The sequence below is a fragment of the Oryx dammah genome, unplaced genomic scaffold, assembly GCF_014754425.2.
Source record: "Oryx dammah isolate SB20612 unplaced genomic scaffold, SCBI_Odam_1.1 HiC_scaffold_28, whole genome shotgun sequence".
In the NCBI taxonomy this organism is placed as follows: domain Eukaryota; kingdom Metazoa; phylum Chordata; class Mammalia; order Artiodactyla; family Bovidae; genus Oryx; species Oryx dammah.
In genome coordinates, this window is record NW_024070212.1 from 115229839 (window position 1) to 115248894 (window position 19056).

At 50.7% G+C, this 19056-nt stretch overlaps 1 protein-coding gene across 5 annotated transcripts in view; it reads left to right on the forward strand.

Moving 5' to 3' along the window:
- Positions 1-236: 236 nt before the first annotated feature.
- The window catches only part of SCLY (selenocysteine lyase), a 32828-nt gene continuing 14008 nt past the window's right edge, over positions 237-19056 (forward strand). Inside the window, exons 1-7 of one of the 5 annotated variants that reach the window (XM_040231885.1) lie at positions 237-395; positions 3437-3552; positions 8192-8292; positions 13032-13212; positions 16530-16657; positions 16846-17010; positions 18052-18158. In XM_040231885.1, coding sequence (XP_040087819.1) covers positions 331-395; positions 3437-3552; positions 8192-8292; positions 13032-13212; positions 16530-16657; positions 16846-17010; positions 18052-18158 — 863 coding nt within the window. In that variant the 5' untranslated portion in view covers positions 237-330. Of the gene's footprint in view, positions 416-609; positions 677-3436; positions 3553-8191; positions 8293-13031; positions 13213-16529; positions 16658-16845; positions 17011-18051; positions 18159-19056 lie in introns of those variants that run through there. The other 4 variants (XM_040231886.1, XM_040231888.1, XM_040231889.1 and 1 more) reach the window with 4 other exon arrangements.

Sequence of the window (19056 nt, forward strand, 5' to 3'; positions counted from 1 at the left end):
ACCGGGGGCCCCGTCCCTCCGCGGAGCACCGCCCCCTAGCGCGCCGCCCGCCCGCCCGCGCGCCGCCGACGTGACCACCCCCGTGACGCGTTTGAAGCCCCGCCCCAAGCCCGTCTCCTCAGCGCGCGCGACCGGGGACCCTGCCTCCCCGCGGAGCGCCGCTGCAGCGCAGGGATTGGCCAGAGCTGCACGGCTCAGCCAATCCGCACGCGCTCCGGCGCCCGCGGCCCCGCCCCCTCCCGGCGGCGCTCCTAACCGTGACAGGCTCTGCGGGTCTGGGCCTCGCCTGAGGGGAGTGGCGGGCTGGAAACGGGCCGCGGTGGAGTCGGGATGGAGGCGGCCGGGGCGCGGAACAGGGACGCGCGGGGCCGAGCGGAGAAGAGCCCGCCCGAGAGGTGCGCTCCTAGAGGGGAAGGTAGGGAGAGCCGTAGGCGCGCTCCTCCAAGAAGCCCTCCAGGCGCCGCGTGGCGGTGGCGGAGGGTGGCGGCCGGCGGGTGGTCATTCCCCGAGGGACGCTGGGGCGGCCGGCGGCCGCTCTCGGCGGAACGGGGCTTTCCCTGGGAGGGGGGCGCCAGCTGGCCGGTCACTGGCGCGCAGGAGGGTCCGCGCAGGAGGCGGCGATGACCGCCGGGAGGACGAGCGGCGCACGGCGGGGCCTGGGAAGGGCTCCGGGGAGGTGACGATCGGGCCAAAAACCCCAGGGACACCCAGGAGTCCGCAGCACGAGTTCTGCCCGCGGGTTCCCGGGCGGCGGGGGCCGCGGACCGCAGGGCCTGGGGCAGCTGTCCACCGGCAGAACCCCGGGGTCGGGGGGGAACTTGGGGCGTATTTTCACTGCGATGGCGCTCCTGGAGGTTTGAGCAGATGTAATTTAATTATATAAGGGAAGTGATGTAATCTAATTGTATTATAGGTTGGTGTTGTATATTTTACAGGACTCCTTCTGGCTGCTTGGTAGGGAGTCAGGGTTTGCAGCAATCAGGAAAACCCGTTAGGAATTTGCAGTCATCTGGGAGGCAGAGGTGGTGTGGACCTCAGCGGGCGCAGGCGTGGCGAAGTCCGAATGTACCTTACAGAACCTGCCGGACTTGCTGATGCTTACTCCAAGCCTGGGGTGGGGGTGAGGTGGGGTGAGGGAAGGAGTCGGGTGGGAGTGTTAAGAAGGAAGCTCCCAGGCTTGAGCAGCTGGCAGAGTGGGGAGCAAGACTGGGAGATATTTCAGTCCACCGATGCTGGGACCTTCTTCCCCTGGGTGGGGGTGGGGCGCGGCGGAAACGCTTTCTTTGGGTGTGTGTTTGAGAGAGTCTTCATCCTCAATCCAGGAATTTGTTAAATACTTTGGCGGGGGAGGGGGTAATCCTCTCTACCGGAATGTGAGAAATGGGTGTGCATCTTTAATTTTGGGGTCTAGGCCTAAATCTGGCTGCTCTTTCTTTCGGTTTCATTTGTCTGGGACGGAGAAAAGGGAGCTAGGAAGGAAAACGTACTGACTGAAGGCAGAGACTCACTATGCCTTTTCATTTTTCAGTTATGAATCTAATAAAGTTTAATTTTCCATGCAATATTGATAACACTTTAAGGAAGCAGCATATACTGGGGCAGAGTAATCTGTGATGCGTTCCTTTGAAATTCAAGCTGTGACTTAACTCAGCCAAGCAGAAGATTGAAGAGCTGTGTGATCACTAGTAGTATGAGGAACTTCGAAATACTTACCGGAAGTGAGAGCAGAGCAGATTTAATTCTCAGCAGCAGGGATTCCTAATCCCAGGGTGGTCAAGGAATGCTGGTCAGATTTCCCAAGCCCCAAAGCCCTGTATTTGGGCATCTTAGAGACAAGATGTTGCATTCAAACACTCCATGGATTTAAAAAAATGTGTTTAGCAGCCACTGTTGGTAATTGTGTTTGAATTTTCATGTGAATTGGCTTAAACACTATTGTTGACTTAAAAATCAGGTAAAATAATGAATAGTATCTGACAGGATTGTCTGCTATATATGTTCATGAATGTTTCTGAGATTTTTAAGAAATTTTTATTGGAGTTGATTTTCAATACTGTGTTAGTTTCAGGTATACAGCAAAGTGAATCAGTTATATATATACATGTGTCCATTCCTTTTTTTTTTTAAAGTTCTTTTCCCATATAAGCCATTACAGAGTATTAAGTAGAGTTCCTTGTGCTTGAAAGTTTTTTATTCTGATAACTATATATATATAGTTAGTTAGTTAAGTCGCTCAGTTGTGTCCGACTCTTTGCAAGCCCACTGACTGTAGCCCACCGGGCTCCTCTGTCCATGGGATTCTCCAGGCAAGAATACTGGAGTGGGTTGCCATTTCCTTCTCCAGGGGATCTTCCCAACCCAGGGATCAAACCCAGGTCTCCTGCATTGCAGGCAGACGCTTTAACCTCTGAGCCACCAGGGAAGCCCCCTTATATATATATATATATATGTATATGTATATGCACACAGGTAAATTTCACCTAGGAATCTTTCAGGGGCTGTGCACTTTCTTATGACGTTTGTCACCTTATATGTCAAGCCCCTACTGCGTGCCAGCTGTTGTCCTCAATGTTGGCGACACACCTGGGAGGAATATGGGAGCTCGTGGAGCTGCTGTTCAGTTACATTCTATCAAGGCAGAGAATTAACAAGGGGCAAGTCTCGTGTGTTAGATGATGGGGTGCTGTGGAGAAGCAGGGGGACACACAGCCCTGCAGAGGAGGGCAGGGGTGGCTGCAGTTTCATTTAGAAACTAGCCTCATGAGGTCAAGTTGAGCAAAGACCTAAAAAGTAAGGCAGTGGTGGAGGGCATTGTCATTACGGGCAAAGAAAACGGAAAATGCAAAGAGAAGAACCCCTGAGACTGCAGTGCGGGGGACACAGAGGGGCTGCGAGAGGAACCGTGGGAGCCTAGGTTACCCGTGCCTCGTGGCCGTCACGACACCACCGGGAGACACAGGAAAACTGCCAGTGAAGTGGTGAAGTTCAAACACCAGGGGAAAAGCCCTCAGGAATGTGCGACTCCCTGGGCCTGCAAGGTTCCCCCTTTCCATCAGAAGGAAGCAGCACGGGGTGGAAAGAAGCTCTTGAAGTCTAAGTGGACAGTCTCCTAGCAGTGATAAAGAAAACTAGCAAATATTCCTCCTCCTATAAGCTACTTCAGTCATGTCCGACTCTCTGCGACCCTACGAACTGTAGCCCACCAGGCTCCTCTGTCCATGGGATTCTCCAGGCAAGGATGCTAGATAATCAGAAATCATGTATACATTTTCCATAAGTGACACAGACGTGGGCATTCCTAAGCGCACAGCATAATTGCAGAAAAGCCCCTGACCTTGACATTATTTGCTCCTGCTGAGGGCATAGACTGAGTGCAGCTGTTTTTCCACATTTCATTTTCTTGTCCTTAAGAGGCACGTCTTTGTTTTCTCTCCAGCAGGAAAGTGTATATGGACTATAATGCAACCACTCCTCTGGAGCCAGAAGTGATTGAGGCCATGACGGAGGCCATGCGGGAAGCCTGGGGAAATCCCAGTAGCTCTTACCCAGCAGGTAACTCTAGAAGACATGCCCAGATCTGAGATGAGGGGCAGGGGAACTCTTGCAGGAACTCTACACCACATGGCATGGCTCGGTTTTGAGTGGATTTTCTGTTAACCGCACGTCTTTAGCTATAACTCTGGATAGTTTTTTTTTTCCTGAAAAGACCAAATTTGAGCTTTGTTGATACCATAATCTTTCATCTTTAACATGCTCTCCTGTCCCCCTTTCCCAGATGAAAAAGATGTCTTATTAAGAGCTGCTTGTAGGTCACTTCCCTGGTGATCCACTGGTTAAGACTTGGTGCTCCCAACGCAGGGGGCAGGCATGGGTTTGATTCCTGGTCAGGGAACTAAGACCCTGTTTGCTGCAAGGCGCAATAGAAAAAAAAAGTTGTTTGTAATAACAGTACTTATAAGACCCTGTCACGTATCTGTCTCCATCGATCCTTACAAAATTTGCAAACTAGATCTTTTACATAATCAGGATCACATAGAATCCTGGCCTCCTTTTTTAAAAATAAAAATTAAAGTTCTTTCAGTTCAGTTCAGTTCAGTTGCTCAGTCACGTCCGATCCTTTGCAACCCCAAGGACCGCAGCACGCCAGGCTTCTCTGTCCATCACCAACTCCTAGAGCTTAATCAAACTCACGTCCATCGAGTTGGTGATGCCATCCAACCATCTCATCCTCTGTCGTCCTCTTCTCCTCATGCCCTCAATCTTTCCCAGCATCAGGGTCTTTTCCAATGAGTCCATTCTTCACACCAGGTGGCCAAAGTATTGGAGTTTCAGCTTCAGCATCAATCCTTCCAATGAATGTTCAAGACTGATTTCCTTTAGGATTGACTGGTTGGATCTCCTTGCAGTCCAAGGGACTCTCAAGAGTCTACTCCAACACCACAGTTCAAAGGCATCAATTCTTTGGCAGTCACCTTTCTTTACAATCCAACTCTCACATCCATACATGACTACTGGAAAAACCATAGCTTTTATTAGATGGACCTTTGTTGGCAAAATAATGTCTCTGCTTTTGAGAATGCTGTCCAGGTTGGTCATACCTTTTCTTCCAAGAAGCAAGCATCTTTTAATTTCATGGCTGCAGTCACCATCTGCAGTGATTTTGGATCCCCCAAAAAATAAAGTCTGGCACTGTTTCCATTGTTTCCCCATCTATTAGCCATAAAGTGATGGGACCGGGTGCCATGATCTTCGTTTTCTGAATGTTGAGTCTTAAGCCAACTTCTTCACTCTCCTCTTTCACTTTCACCAAGAGGCTCTTTAGTTCTTCGCTCTCTGCCATAAGGGTGGTGTCATCTGCATATCTGAGGTTATTGATATTTCTCCCAGCAATCTTGATTCCAGCTTGGGCTTCATCCAGCCCAGCGTTTCTCATGATGTACTCTGCATATAAGTTAAATAAGCAGGGTGGCAATATACAGCATTAATGTACTCCTTTCCTGATTTGGAACCAGTTTTTTGTTCCAGTTCTAACTGTTGCTTCTTGACCTGCATACAGATTTCTCAGGAGGCAGGTCAGATGGTCTGGTATTCCCATCTCTTTAAGAATTTTCCACAGTCTGTTGGAAATATGTTTCTCATTTATTGTTGTTTCCATGTAGAGCTTTAAGTTGGAGGTTCTGCAAAATAATTTGCTTTAGATCAGTAGTTACTTGGCTGAGTCACATTGTGTTTTACAGATGGTGAGATGAAGCTGTGCCTTCTTATTTAAAGTTTTATCAGAGATGCATGCTGCATGCATGCTAAGTTGCTCAGGCGTGTCTGACTCTTTGCGACTCCATGGACTATAGCCCACCAGGCTCCTCGGTTCATAGGATAGGGTTTAACAATTGTTGTTGTTGTTGTTCAGTTGCTAAGTAGTGTCCAGCTCTTTGTGACACCATGTACTGATAGACTGTACACTATGCAGTCCGTGGATTTCTCCAAGTCAGAATACTGGAGTGGGTAGCCTTTCCTTTCTCCAAGGGATCTTCCCAACCCAGGGATCAAACCTAGGTCTCCCGCATTGCAGGTGGGTTCTTTACCAGCTGAGCCACAAGGGAAGCCACAAGAATACTGGAGTGTATAGCGTATCCCTTCTCCAGCGGATCTTCCCGACCCAGGAATCAAACCAGGACCCCCTGCACTGCAGGCAGAGTCTTTACCAGCTGAGCTATCAGAGAAGCCACTGTCCCAGAGTTTGCTCAAATTCATCTCCATTGAGTCAGTGATGGTATCTAACCATCTCATCCTTTGCTGTCACCTTCTCCTTTTGCCTTCAATCTTTCCCAGCATCAGGGTCTTTTCTATTGAGTTAGCTCTTCGCATCAGGTGGCCAAAGTATTGGAGCTTCAGCTTCAGCGTCAGTCCCTCCAGTGAACATTCAAGGTTGGTTTCCTTTAGAATTGACTTAGTAGTGTTGTTTTAGTCACTAAGTCATGTCTGACTCTTTCCAACTCCATGGACTGTAGCCAGGCATGCTCCTCAGTCCATGAAATTTTTCAGGCAAGAGTACTGGAGTGGATCTCCTTCTCCAGATCTTCCTGACCCAAGGATGGAACCTGGGTCTTCTGCATTGGCAGACAGGTTCTTTGCTGCTGAGCAACCAGGGAAGCCTCTGACTTAGCAATACTTGTGTACAGATTTACAGGCTTTTGTGGGTTTTCATGTCCATTTGCTTAGAAAACTTGGTAAGTAAAAGCCTTTTCAAAATCAGATACTAGTCATTCATTAACTTCATTGTTGGTTTATTTTGTACTTGTATTCTGATTAATCTTTTGGACTTTGCCTTGTAGCTAATTTTTCCTCTAGAGAAACTGAACTTTCTCATGCATAAAACTGGAGAATGTGGAAAACAATTGAGTGCTAATAAAAAGCATTTGTCATGAAGAAGTTCAGGAATAACCCTCAGGAAGAGGCTCTCATCCTGCCCTGTGAGCGGTGGGCATCTTCTACGTTTGTGTGAAAATGGGATCTTACCATAGTTACCTTGAGGTTGACCTGTGTGATTGTCAGCAGCTGTTTGTCTTCCCTGCCAAGCGGTGTTCTATTATGCTGTGTTCATGCTCTCATCTGCCGATGGGTGTGTGAGCTGTTCCCGGTTCTTGGCGATTGCAAATGGCACTGCTGTGAATGTCGTGCACGAGTCATGGTCATCGCCTCTTTCTTCTCGGGTAAACAGTGTTTACCATAAATACCTAGGAGCAGAATGGTGGGATCAGATGGGAAGTGGAGATCAGACTCCTTAAGAAACCGCTGCCCTCTCTCCAAAGCACTTGTACCATTTTGTGTTTCCACCGGCATGATGAGAGTTGCATTTCCTCCGCAACCTCCTGACCACTTGGACTGGCCAGTCTTTTCATTTTAGCTGCTCTAATAGGCACATGATGGTAGAGAGGTAGCCCCACGAATCCTTATGAAGAAGGGTCTCCAAGACTTTGTCGATAAGTGGAAGGGGGAGTTTTTGCAAACCAGTATGTAAATTATGAAACCCACTTCTGAAAAGGGAAAAGAAAAGAAACACTTAGATGAAGGTCTGTCAGTGCGTCGTGAAAGACTGCAGGCTGCCGCACACCACATGAGGAGGGAAGGCAGGGTGGGCTGAGGATCAGCCCAGAGGCTCCTTTGAGGGGCTTCTCAACAGAATCCTGGGGCAGGGTGGGGAGGGAGCAGGTGGACGGGCCCAAGCGGCATGCCTGAGGGGCTCACGGCGTGCCCCCGGTACCCCTGCCCATGTTGACTGAGGCTATCACAGCCTTTCAAGTATCACTAACTGAACAGACTGGGTCTCCTAAACACCGCAGACCTTCCTAACTTGTAATGAAAACTTAACGCAGTAGTCTTAGGGAATGTGTGGATGACTTCGTATATGTATTTTTACCTCATCTTTTTACATTTCTATCTTTATGTGTGTTTTCTTATTTACATATTTATTATAGTGGTACCTGCTCAAAAAAGTATTTTTATAAATAGGACTGAATGGTCAAAAGGTCTGGAGGCTACTGGTCTATAGTCGAAGTATGAGTGGTCATGGACATCTCCACAGTTCCTGCCCTGAGCCCTTCTTTCTCCACCATGTGAAGCTTCTTAGTTCCTGCTTCCTGCTCTCCCATGAAACTAGGGGTAGCTGGGCTCCGAGCCCAGGTTTAAAAGCAAATGTGTCCCTGGGACGGTGATCTCACTAGTGACCGAGGGGACCTGCACTGTGACATATGGTGCTGGACTTTGTATCGAGCAGTCGTGGGTTCTATTTCTGCTTATTTTTGTTGTTTTGCAGCGTGATCTATTACTCCACCCTTTCCTTCTCCCATCTTCCCAAATGGGAAGCGGGGCAGATGGCCACAGATCCTCTCTCGTAGCATCGGGTAAAAAGAAAGCCACGTCTCAGAATTTCAGGGCTCCGGCCTCCTCCCCCAGCTGTTTCTAGCTCCTCCCAAGTTCCTTGAATCTCAATGGTTCCCCCTGATTTGCTGGCCTCTTCCCGTTGTCCCTTCGCCACGTGGTATCTAGGCTGTCACTCACGTTGGTGAACATGCGTTGTCCTAGAACCGCCCACTCAGCCCTCCCGCTCCCTCATGACTGGTCGTTCCTTTAAATGTGTGTTGATTGGATTTGGTGCAGCAAAGTTACTGAATTTCCACTTTGGTTCCTCCAGGTAGGAAGGCCAAGGAGATTATCAACACGGCCCGGGAGAACCTCGCCAAGATGATAGGTGGGCAGCCTCAGGACGTGATCTTCACTTCGGGGGGCACCGAGGTAAACAGTCCAAAGTCTCGTGTTCTTTTAGCTGTCAGTAATTAAAAAAAAGATGAGGTGGTGCCCTCTTGGTATTATGTCTTTAAAAGAAAGAGTAATGCTTTGTCCTGGTATTTTGCAAATTAGCCTGATATTATTAGGCAGCATTCATCCTATATGTGAATTCCAGGGGGCTGATAGGATATTTGTTACCTAACGTATGAATTAACTTGCTTTGCATTGCTGTCTCAATAAAGAGAGTTTCTCCGTCATTTTGCCCTGGAATCATTCCTTTATATCCCTAAGTTTACCTTATTAAGAGGTTTGCAGTCAGAATGGCCATCATCAAAACATCTATAAACAACAAATGCTGGAGAGGTTATGGAGAAAAGGGAACCTTCCTACATTGTTGGTGGGAATGTAAATTAATGCAGCCACTATGGAGAACAGTATGTGTGTGCTTAGTCACTCAGTCATGTCCAACTCTTTGGGACCCCATGGACTGTAGCTCGCCAGGCTCCTCTATCCATAGAATTCTCCAGGCAAGAACACTGGAGTGGGTAGCCATTCCTCTCTCTAGAAGATCTTCCTGACCCAGGGATTAAACCCAGGTTTCTCGCATTGCAGGTGGATTCTTTACCATCTGAGCCACCAGGGAAGCCCTATGGAGGTGCCTTAAAAATTAAAAATAAAGTTACCATATGATTCAGCAATCCCACTGCTGGGCTCCTGGGCATATACCCAGAAAAGCTGAAAACCCTGATTCAAAAAGATACGTGCACCTCAGTGCTCACAGCAGCACTGTTTATAACAGATGAGTGGATAAAGAAGGCATGGTGCATAAATATAATACATGCTGACTGTAGTGACTCAGAGACAGGCAACTATCGTATGATATCTCTTATACATGGAATCTTCAAAAAAAAATGATCTGAATGAAGTGATTTATAGAACAGAAGTAGACTCACAGACTTAGAAAAGAAGCTATGGTTACCAAAGGGGAAGCGGGGGCAAGGAGAGATAAATTAGGAATTTGGGATTAACATATGCACACGACTATATATAAAACAGATAAACGACAAAGACCTATTGCACAGCACGGGGGGCGATATTCAATATCTGGTGATAACTTGTAACAGAAAAGAATCTGAGAAAGAATGTATGTGTAACAGAAGCACTTTGCTGAACACCTGAATGTAACACAACATTGTCAATCAACCATACTCTGATTTTGAAAAAAAAAAAAGGAGTGTGAGGTTTGACCCATTTGAACGGTATTTCTTTTTAAACAGAAGATTCTCAATGATAGTGTGATGACATCAAGTCCTCTACTCAAGTCATTCTTACCACCTCAGTTCCTGAGGGTCTTTCACAGGTGATGTGACTGTCCACATTAAAAAAAAAAAAAAAAAAAAGAATCTGCAGCTAGATTATTAGTAAGTAAATTTAACAAAGTTATTAGATTAAGAAAATAAGTGTATTTTTATGTATCAGCAACAATGCATATTTATCAGAGTACCAAAAAATATCAAATACTTAGGAAATAAATCTAGTAAAAAAGATTTTGTAAACCACTCCCTGTTCCAGTACACACACACACTGGGAAAGGAAAAGATTTTATTACCAAGAGTCTTCAAAGCAGTTCTGAATAACTGGAGTGTGTATCATGTTCACAGATGGGAAGACTCAATATAAGTGTGTCAGCTCTTTAGATCTGTGGATTCAGTGCAACGTCGGTCAGAATTCTGACTCCTTTTTCCATGGCGCCTCACCATATGGAAATACAAAATGCCAAGAATAGCCAAGACTTCTTGAAGATCAAGAATGTGGTGAATTGCTCTATGAATTAAGCCAGACGGTCTTAGGGCAGTGAGAAATGCCAGGCCAGTAACAGGGCCACACCTGAGTGGGCCCTTGTCCCGTGGCGAGCCCTGGCCCTTGTGATGCTGAAGAGCAATAGATTTCCTAAATATAGAAACCTTTAACCATAAAAGGTTGATAAATCCCCCCACCACCACAAAGCAACCTGTAGTTTGTCAGTGAACCCTGAGGGAAATCAGAAGACCAGCCAGGCATTGGGAAAAGACGCTTGCAACAAATAACTGACAAAAGACTCGCATCCAGAACACACCTACAGACAACCCAGTAGAAAACGGGCAAGAAATGCGTTAAACCGCGCACTGAGGAGACGCCCTTGTGGTTTCTACATAGGAAAAGGTTCTCAGCCTCATAACTGGTCAGAATCAAAGGTAACAGCAACATGGGTGCCTTTGCCCACCCGTCATGATAGAAGGAGTAAGACATCCGATGGCAGGATGTATCGAGCGCAGGGCAGGCGGCGGCCCAGGCTGGAAACCACGCTCAAGGCGGGCGGGCACCGCCTGGTGAAGCTGAGGCCGTGTCGTCCTGTCAGCCAGCTGCTCTGCTCGGGGACATGCCCGAGAACGGGCCGTGTGGACACCAGGGGCAGGTGGGGCCACTCATGCCGCCTTCGTGACAGGTGGAGACCAGGGGTGGCCCACACGTCCCTCCACACAGCACGGACGGGTGCTCATGTCTCTGGGGCAGTCCCAGGTGAAGGGTACCAGCCGGTGCCCTGTGGCAGCCAGAGCACTCCCAGGTGTGGATTGAGGGTGCCAGCCCGAGACTAAGCTGACCCCCGCCGGAGGGGCCTGGTTAGGGGCAGGGGGCTGCTGACAGGCCCCTGGGCAGTGACCACCCCTGCACACCAGGTCCAGACTCCTGATGGCCCGCGAGCAGCCACCCCAGCGGCCCTGTGGCTATCTTAATCTCGTGTGGGGCCAGGTGCCAAGCAGCCTGTTGACCTGAAGGCACGAGGTGCATTTTCAGTGGTGACCGACTGGTTCGCACAGGGGCTGTCGTGTTCCCAGCACCTCCGGGGCACTCGGCATGGGGTCCTGTGCCCCTTGGTACCGCAAGTGGAGGTGGCCCGGCACCTTTGTCAGCTCTCAGTGGGTCGGATCAGCTCTGACCTGAGGTGTGTGGCCCCTGAGGGCCCCCCTTTCTGGACCAGGAATTGCTGTGCCGCAGCAGTGTTCTCAGAAGGGGTGACCTGGGACTTTATAAAGAACCACCCGCCACTCAGAGAAGCGCATCCAAGCCGCCCATCCTGGCCCTCTCCCCCAGCCACCCAGTTTGACGCCTCTTGGGCCTTGGGGTCCCTGCACTGACTGCCTCATTCTCCCCCAGGCCCTGCTGTTTACACTCTCAGAGCCTTTCAGTCCCGGCCGGCTGACAGTGCCCAGGCTCCTCACCGCTGAGCAAGCACAGCCCCTGCCTTCGCGCAGGCGGTGCCTTCGGATACCTGAATAGGTTGGATGTTCAGCTGAGAAAAAGATCAGTTCAGTTCAGTTCCATTCATTTGAAGGTCAGGAGGCAGATAAGCAAAATCGGTTAGGAATGCTTACCCAGGAAGGAAGACAAGCAGGAAAATGATTACCATACAAATCAGGGTGGTGGTAGCTGGGGTGGAGAAGGTGGTGATTGGGGGCCCCTAAGTGGGGGCTGTGTTTCTCCTCTTGATCCAGGTTACTGTTATTCAGATGTTCACTGTCATACTTTCTCATTAAACTTAACATTTCTATGCTCTTCTGTATGTATGTTATATTTAAAAACAAGAGTGAAGTGAAAGTCGCTCAATCGTGTCCAACTCTTTGCGACCCCATGGACTATACAGTCCATGGAATTCTCCAGGCCAGAATACTGGAGTGGGTAGCTGTTCCTGTCTCCAGCGGATCTTTCCAAGCCAGGAATCGAACTGGGGTCTCCTGCATTGCAGGCAGATTCTTTACCAGCTAAGCTACCAGGGAAGCCCATATATAATAATAATGAGAACAATAATAATAATAACAAGAGAAAAAGATTTAAAAATCTCCTACCCCATCTCAGTTATCCACTTCCTGTCCCTACAGGAGACCAGTACTGTTAGTTTCTGTCGAATCCTGCAGAGACAGTCTCTGCCTTAAAAGCAGCTATGGGTGTAGATAATTTGACCTTCTCTCTTTCCCTTTTTGCCTCTTCAAGGAAGGATGTGGTGGGGAGGGGTGTGTGTGAATGTGTGTGTGTCTTGCCCTTTTTATACAGACTGTAGGATGCTGGTTCTAGTGCATGCGACCTTCTTTCCTTTAACAAGTGCCTTTGAGGTCTTTGGCATCAGCCTGTGGAGTGGCCCCTTGATGCTACAGCTGCTTTGTGTCCACTAAACAATGTGTAATTATTTACCAAGTCCCCTTATTTGATAGACATTGAGGTGCTTCTAAGATTCTGCTGCTTCATCTTTGTACCCTTGATCAAGTTCACGTCCATTGCTTTGCTTCTGTGCAAGCAGAGCTGTAGGATCAAGTCCAGGAAGTAGACCTCCTGAGTCAGAGGGCTTATTTGATGGATGCACCAGGCGGCCCTTAACAGGGGTTGCACCAGTTCACACTCCCACCAGCGATGGGTGCCTGGGCAAAATATGCTTTTTTAACAGATTTAGAAAAATTTAAATGTATAATGTTGCTTAACAACAATAACAAAAATCAGAATTCACCAGAAGTGAATTCTGACATTTCTGAAAGTTGAAAAACCCCAGATCTTTGTAGTTGGGTCTTTGAGAAGGCGCAGCTCAGGAGATGAATTTCTTTGAGACCATTTTTTCCCACATTAGCCAGAAAAGAAACTACAAATGAGAGCAGTTGTTACTCGACGGGTCCCCTCGGGTGGTTATTGTAAGTGACCTTTCCGCTCTGTCTCTGCAGTCAAATAATTTAGTAATCCAGTCCATGGTGAAGCACTTCCACAAAGTCCACGCCACCAACGGGGACACAGGCGGGCATCCCAGCCCGGTGGACGGGGCCCTGCCCCACATCATCACCTCTACCGTGGAGCACGACTCCATCCGCCTGCCACTGGAGCACCTGGGGGAGGAGCGCAAGGCCGGTGAGTGACCGCTGGCCGGCCCCTGCCCGCCGGGCCGTGCTGTGATGCGACGCTTACACGGCCTGTGCTTCTTCCAGATTTTCCCTGAGGGACAAGTCGATCAGTGTGTGGAACAGGTCATTTATCACCGAATGGTGCATAGACTCTTGTGTGTGATCACACACACACACAGACACACACCGCCATAATCAGTGTGTGGAACTGGTCATTTATCATCTAATGATACATAGACTCTTGTGTATAATCACACACACACCACTTCCTGGTTGCCAACTTGCCTACTCTCCCATAGTCCAGTGCCTCATAAGACCTGAAGACCTGCAAAGAAGTACCATTTTGCTCAATCCAGAGCCCACCTCACCATGAACTCTGCGTTCTTTACATGGTATGGTGGTGGTGTCCAACTCTTTGCAGCCCCATGGACTGTCTTACCAGAATTCCTCTGTCTGTGGAATTCTCTAGGCAAGAATACTGGAATGGGCTGCCATTCCCTCCTCCAGGGGATTTTCCTGACTTAAGGATCAAGTTCGCATCTGCTACACGCAGGCAGACTCTTCACCACTGAGCCAGCAGGGAAGTAAAGTAATAAGTGCAATAAGTAAATGCATGTTTAGTAGCACATCTATAAATGCTAACCGTGCTTTTCATTCTTTGATTTTAATCACGAAATCTTGGCTTCCTCCCTCTGGTAGAAAGGAAAAGGGCGCAGTAGACATGACTTCTGGTGGCAAAAACAAGAACCATTGCCCTCCTGCTGGGAGCCCTTCTCGGCACAGAGGAGGCTTGGGCCTCCCAGGTGGGGGGCAGGCATGGTCCAGGGCCCCTAGGAGGTGCCCCTGCCCATGGGTCTGAGGGCAGGTGGGGCTTGCCCAGCAGTGGCAGTGGTCCTGGTCACTTCCGGCCCTTCCTCCACTTTTTCTGTGATGTGGCATCCCGAGACATAGGGTGTCAATACTAGTTTTTCAAAACCAGTTTTTAAAAGTCATCGTTCTCAGAACAGCGGAGGTTGAACTCTGCTTGGAATAAGACAGTGCTTTTCTGTTCAGCATTCACCTTATTACCTGATCTGCCTGGAAACCCAGGGAGAAGCAGGGAAAGTGTTTTTATCTTAAGGACAAGGAGTGGGACCGAACTGCTCGGTCTGACTGTGAGCCTTGTTACTGATTTTCCCGTTTAACTGTTTTCCTGTTCAACTACTAGAAAGGTTTTTCTCTTTGTGATCTTTCCTGAGTGGACCACTTTAACTAAAACAAGTCAGGTCTGACTTTCTTGTTTAAACGGTAGTTCCTTTTCATCCCTGTTGCACTTGTACAGGGAAAGGCAATGTAATACATTGTTATTAGTTACTGTTACATGTTACCTCCTTTAAGATTACACAAGTTTTTACAAAGTGTAGACATGAAATAATGTTAAGATCTGCAGAAAGGCTTCAAGGAAAAGCAAAGGTTCTTCCCCGACAGCCCTAGTCCTGAGGCAGCAGCCCTCTAGTTTGCCTTCAATACTTTCTCCCACTCAGTATTATCATTTTAGCTGCTTCCACTTGAATACTTAGGCGCTTAAAAACATCATCTCCATTTCTCAGTTTGTCACTCAAGCACCTGTCTGTCGACTCCCTGGTGTGAAACGGGGACTTGACCTTGCCTGTCTCCCACCCCTCCACCTCCACACTGTGCAAGTGGGTCTGCTTTCGTGAATGTCCGCTTTATGGAGGCGGAACTCACATGCTATACCCTGAGCCCATCTGAGGTGTGCCTCTCAGCCTCTTTAAAGTGCACTCAGAGTTGTGTGACCATCACCACGACCAGTGATGGTGCCTCTCCTGTTCCCACAGACGACCTCGTTACCTGTGGCTGTAACTGTTTCCCTCAGCCCTGGGCAAGCCGGTCCACAGAGTCGTCCCTGGAGATGGGCCCATTCTCTGTCACGTGAAGGGAACACCGGATACGTGCGCCTCCCACACAGCACTGTGTCTTCCAGGTTCACCCGCATCGTAGCCTGTGCCAATATTTCCTCCCTTTTTGTGGCTGAATGATACTCACATTTTATCTGTTCATCACTGATGAACATTTGATATTAATATTATGAATAATGCCATTGGGAGCTTTTGTGTGAAGTGTTTGTCTGGATGTGTGTTTTTGTTTCTCTCGAGTATCTACCAGGAGTGGAGCTGCTGGGTCACGTGGTAATTCTGTTTCACCTTTTGAAGGCTCCACTTGTTTAGCCCTAACCTTTGTATTCCACAGGGGTTGCCCCATTTTACATTCCCACCGCTGGTGCCTGGGGTGGGCTGGGCTTCCGATTTCTCCAGGTCCTTGCCAGTGTTTTTTATTACAGCCATCCTAGCAGGTATCAGGTGCCTCTAATGGGTGGGTTTTAATCTGCATCTCCCTGAGGAATGATGATGAGGAGCGGGTGTTCATGTACAGAATAAAGAGACAAAACTCCTGGCTGGAGTAGCCTTTTCTTCGCTCCCCTCTGGGTGCCGCCAGCAGCCGTCTTTTGCTGCCCACCCCCCCCCGCCCCCTCCCACCCCCACCCCGGGAGCCCACCTGGGCCTGCTGGCCAGGCTAGCGCCTCTGCCTCCCACTTGTGGGTGTGGGGTGGGGTCCTCGGGTGTCAGAATCTGGTCCTCTGCCTGCGTCCGCATTTGGCGGCCCCCTGCCCTGCTCTCTGCGTGTGCACCCTGAACTCAGCTGATGTCTGGGTCCTTTCCTACTCTTTGTGGAGTTAGTTTTCACCTGTCCGCAACCTGGGTGGGTTTCCCTGTTGGCATTAACCTGATGCCACCATCTCTGTGTATTCTGGGCATGGCTCAGAATTCCTCGTCCGCAAGGTGCTGCCCATGTTGAGAAATATATCCATTCTCTCGTTTCAGTGGGATCTTGAGGGGAAAGCAGGTGTGTCGTCTTCAGCATTTTGCACCAGAAACCTGGGCTTAGTCACCCTGCCTGTCTCCCGCCTGCAGTAGCAGGGGTCTAAGCACCGGGGCAGTGCTGGGCACAAGAGGGGCTGAAGGACGGCTGGGTCACTGCCGAGTGAGTGAAGGTCACGTTGCTGGCACCTCAAGATGCTCTGTGCACTAAGGCGTCTCAGCTACTCACAGGCCCCTCAGCGGAGAACAGAGGGTCCCCAGAGAGACCCCACCACTGAGGCTCATTGGTGAAGCCTGCAAGCCACTGTCTGTGGGCCTGATGACAAAGAGTGGCTCATATTCCTTCAGTCTTCTGAACCTTCACAGTAAATTGCTTTTTCACTGTGTCCCGATCCAGAGAGGAGGCCTTGTTGGGCTGACCTCACGTTTGTGTCTTACTCCTCAGAGGTCACCTTCGTCCCCGTGTCCAAGGTGAATGGGCAGGTGGAGGCTGAGGACATCCTGGCGGCCGTCCGCCCGGCCACGTGCCTGGTGACCATCATGCTGGCCAACAACGAGACGGGCGTCGTCATGGTGAGTCGCTGTCCTCCTGGGGAGACCGATGGGGACGCGGGCTTCCGGGCCAGCCTCCCCTTTTCCTCCGTTCTTTAGTCTGGGAACTTCTGCCGCACCCTCGCTCATGGCTGCTCATCTCTTTGACTCCGTCTCCGTGGAATCAGAGTGACCCGCCCGCTGTCTGCTCTCCGCTCTCCCCTCTCCAGCCGGTGCCTGAGATCAGCCGGCGACTCCGAGCCCTGAACCAGCAGCGGGTGGCAGGGGGGCTGCCGGGGGTGCTCGTGCACACGGACGCCGCCCAGGCCCTGGGGAAGCAGCGCGTGGATGTGCAGGACCTGGGCGTGGACTTCCTGACCATCGTGGGACACAAGGTTTGTCTGCCTGACCCCCTGCCCTCCCACAGGGAGGCTCCTCAATACCCGTGAGGCTCACCCCTGAGCAGAGCCCAGGGCACCACTCACCCTCCCTCACCTGGCATGCCCGGTGTGCCCACTCAGCAAGGCCCTGGGTCGAGGTGCCAGGCAGACTGTGGCCCTGTGGCCAGGCAAGGCTGTGGATGGGGTAGAGGGAGGGGGGTGGGGACGTAGGGAGGAGAAGGGGTTGGGGGGGTGGTCTCAGGTGGGCTTAGCTTCCCAGGTGGCACAAGTGGTAAAGAACTTGCCTGCCAGTGCAGGAGACGTAAGAGACGCGGGTTCAATCCCTGGGTTGGGAAGATCCCCTGGAGGCGGGCATGGCAGCCCACTCCATATTCCTGCCTGGAGAATCTCATGGACAGAGAAGCCGGGCGGGCTGCAGTCCATGGGGTTGCACAGAGTCGGACGCGGCTGGATGACTAAGCTGCAGTGTTCTCTGCACTCCCACCCCTCCCCCACCCAGGGACGGAAGACCCCGGGCTCAACAATGAGGGCTTGTCTAACCTGACTCACAGGGCAGCTCAGACAGCGAAGGTGTGGTTTTAGCGACCCTCAGCTCTAGGCTGTGCTGGGGAAATACTAATAGTTAGCAGTAAAGACCCTTCTGAAGCTCTTGTGTCTCTCTCTAGCAGCCAAGAGAACCAGGAGTATTTTTAGTACTTTCTTCCCAGCTGGTTCCCAAGGGAGTGAGTGTGCCCACCTGACACGCTGGCACGTAAAACTTCTCCCTAATGAGAGTGGGAGCCGCCCGCAGGGTAGCCCTCGGCCACCTCTGGCTCCAGCCCATCCGTCAGTCTCCCCTGTGGCAGGCAGGTGCCCTCTGCCCCTGAGCTGGGGCGCAGCGTCCAGCACCTGCCCTGCACCCGTGTCTGGACAGGTCCCAGCTACGAGACCGCAGAAACCAGGGCCCTCACATTACATCTCCGTGTCCCTCCCAGCACGTGCAGGAGAAGGTCCCTGAAGGTTCTTGCTGGATGAGTGACTGGCTTTTCCTTTCAGTTCTACGGCCCCAGGATCGGAGCGCTCTACGTCCGAGGGCTTGGTGAGCACACCCCTCTGTACCCGATGCTGTTTGGAGGCGGACAGGAGCGGAACTTCCGGCCAGGGTAAGGCAGGAGGTGAACGAGCTGTCTGGCCACTGGCTGCGCGGTGCATGTGCAGGGCTGTGGCCCTTCTGCCTCTTGGAAGCACTGTGATAGAGCCTCCGCTGATCCGACATGGCTCCACTTTCTGGCTCTGCACTTGGGACCCACGCACGCGCCATCTTGCCAGAGAGAGTTCAAAGCAAATGAAGGAATCTGTCTTGTGGCTGCTTCAGTGCATCAAGTTCCTTCTGTTATTTGGGCCCAGCCGACAGTAGAAGGGCCACTGCACCCCGCCCCAGCGCCGGCTGAGATGTGCTGTTCCCCCTGACTGTGGGGATGCGCAGGGCCACAGAGGAGCATCTGGCATCCTCTCCAAAAGCTCCTGTGTCCTCAAGACTTGCAGGCAATGGGGGCGGGGCTAGCACCACACGTGTTGTCAGAAACGTGATAACAAGAGGGAGAGACCAGACATGCGCTGGGTCCCTGGCGTTTCTTTTGCCTCCTTTAATCGAGAACTAGAGCGGAAGAAGCCAGCGACTCAGAAACACCAGTAAGGGCTGATAAAGAATGCCCAACGAGCCCCCTCTCCAGCTGGGGGCAGGGAAAGGACACCCTAGCAAGACGGAAGGCTTCTAGACAACATGTGCTGTCCTCCAGCTGTCACCATGGGCACCTGCGTCCACCCACACCTGCACCACGGAGGTGCCAGGGGGCCCAGACTTCTGCCCACACACAGTGACAGGAGCCGACACCCTCCAGTGCCAGACAGGGCTCAATGAGGAGCTAGGATGTCTGCCCCGCCACAGCAGTGCGCCCCCACCACGATGTCAGCGGGGACCCCATGGGGACCCTGGGCCTCAGCCCACACCCGTCACCAGCAGGGTGCCTGCTCCTCTCGGATGTTGACCCGGACTGAGCT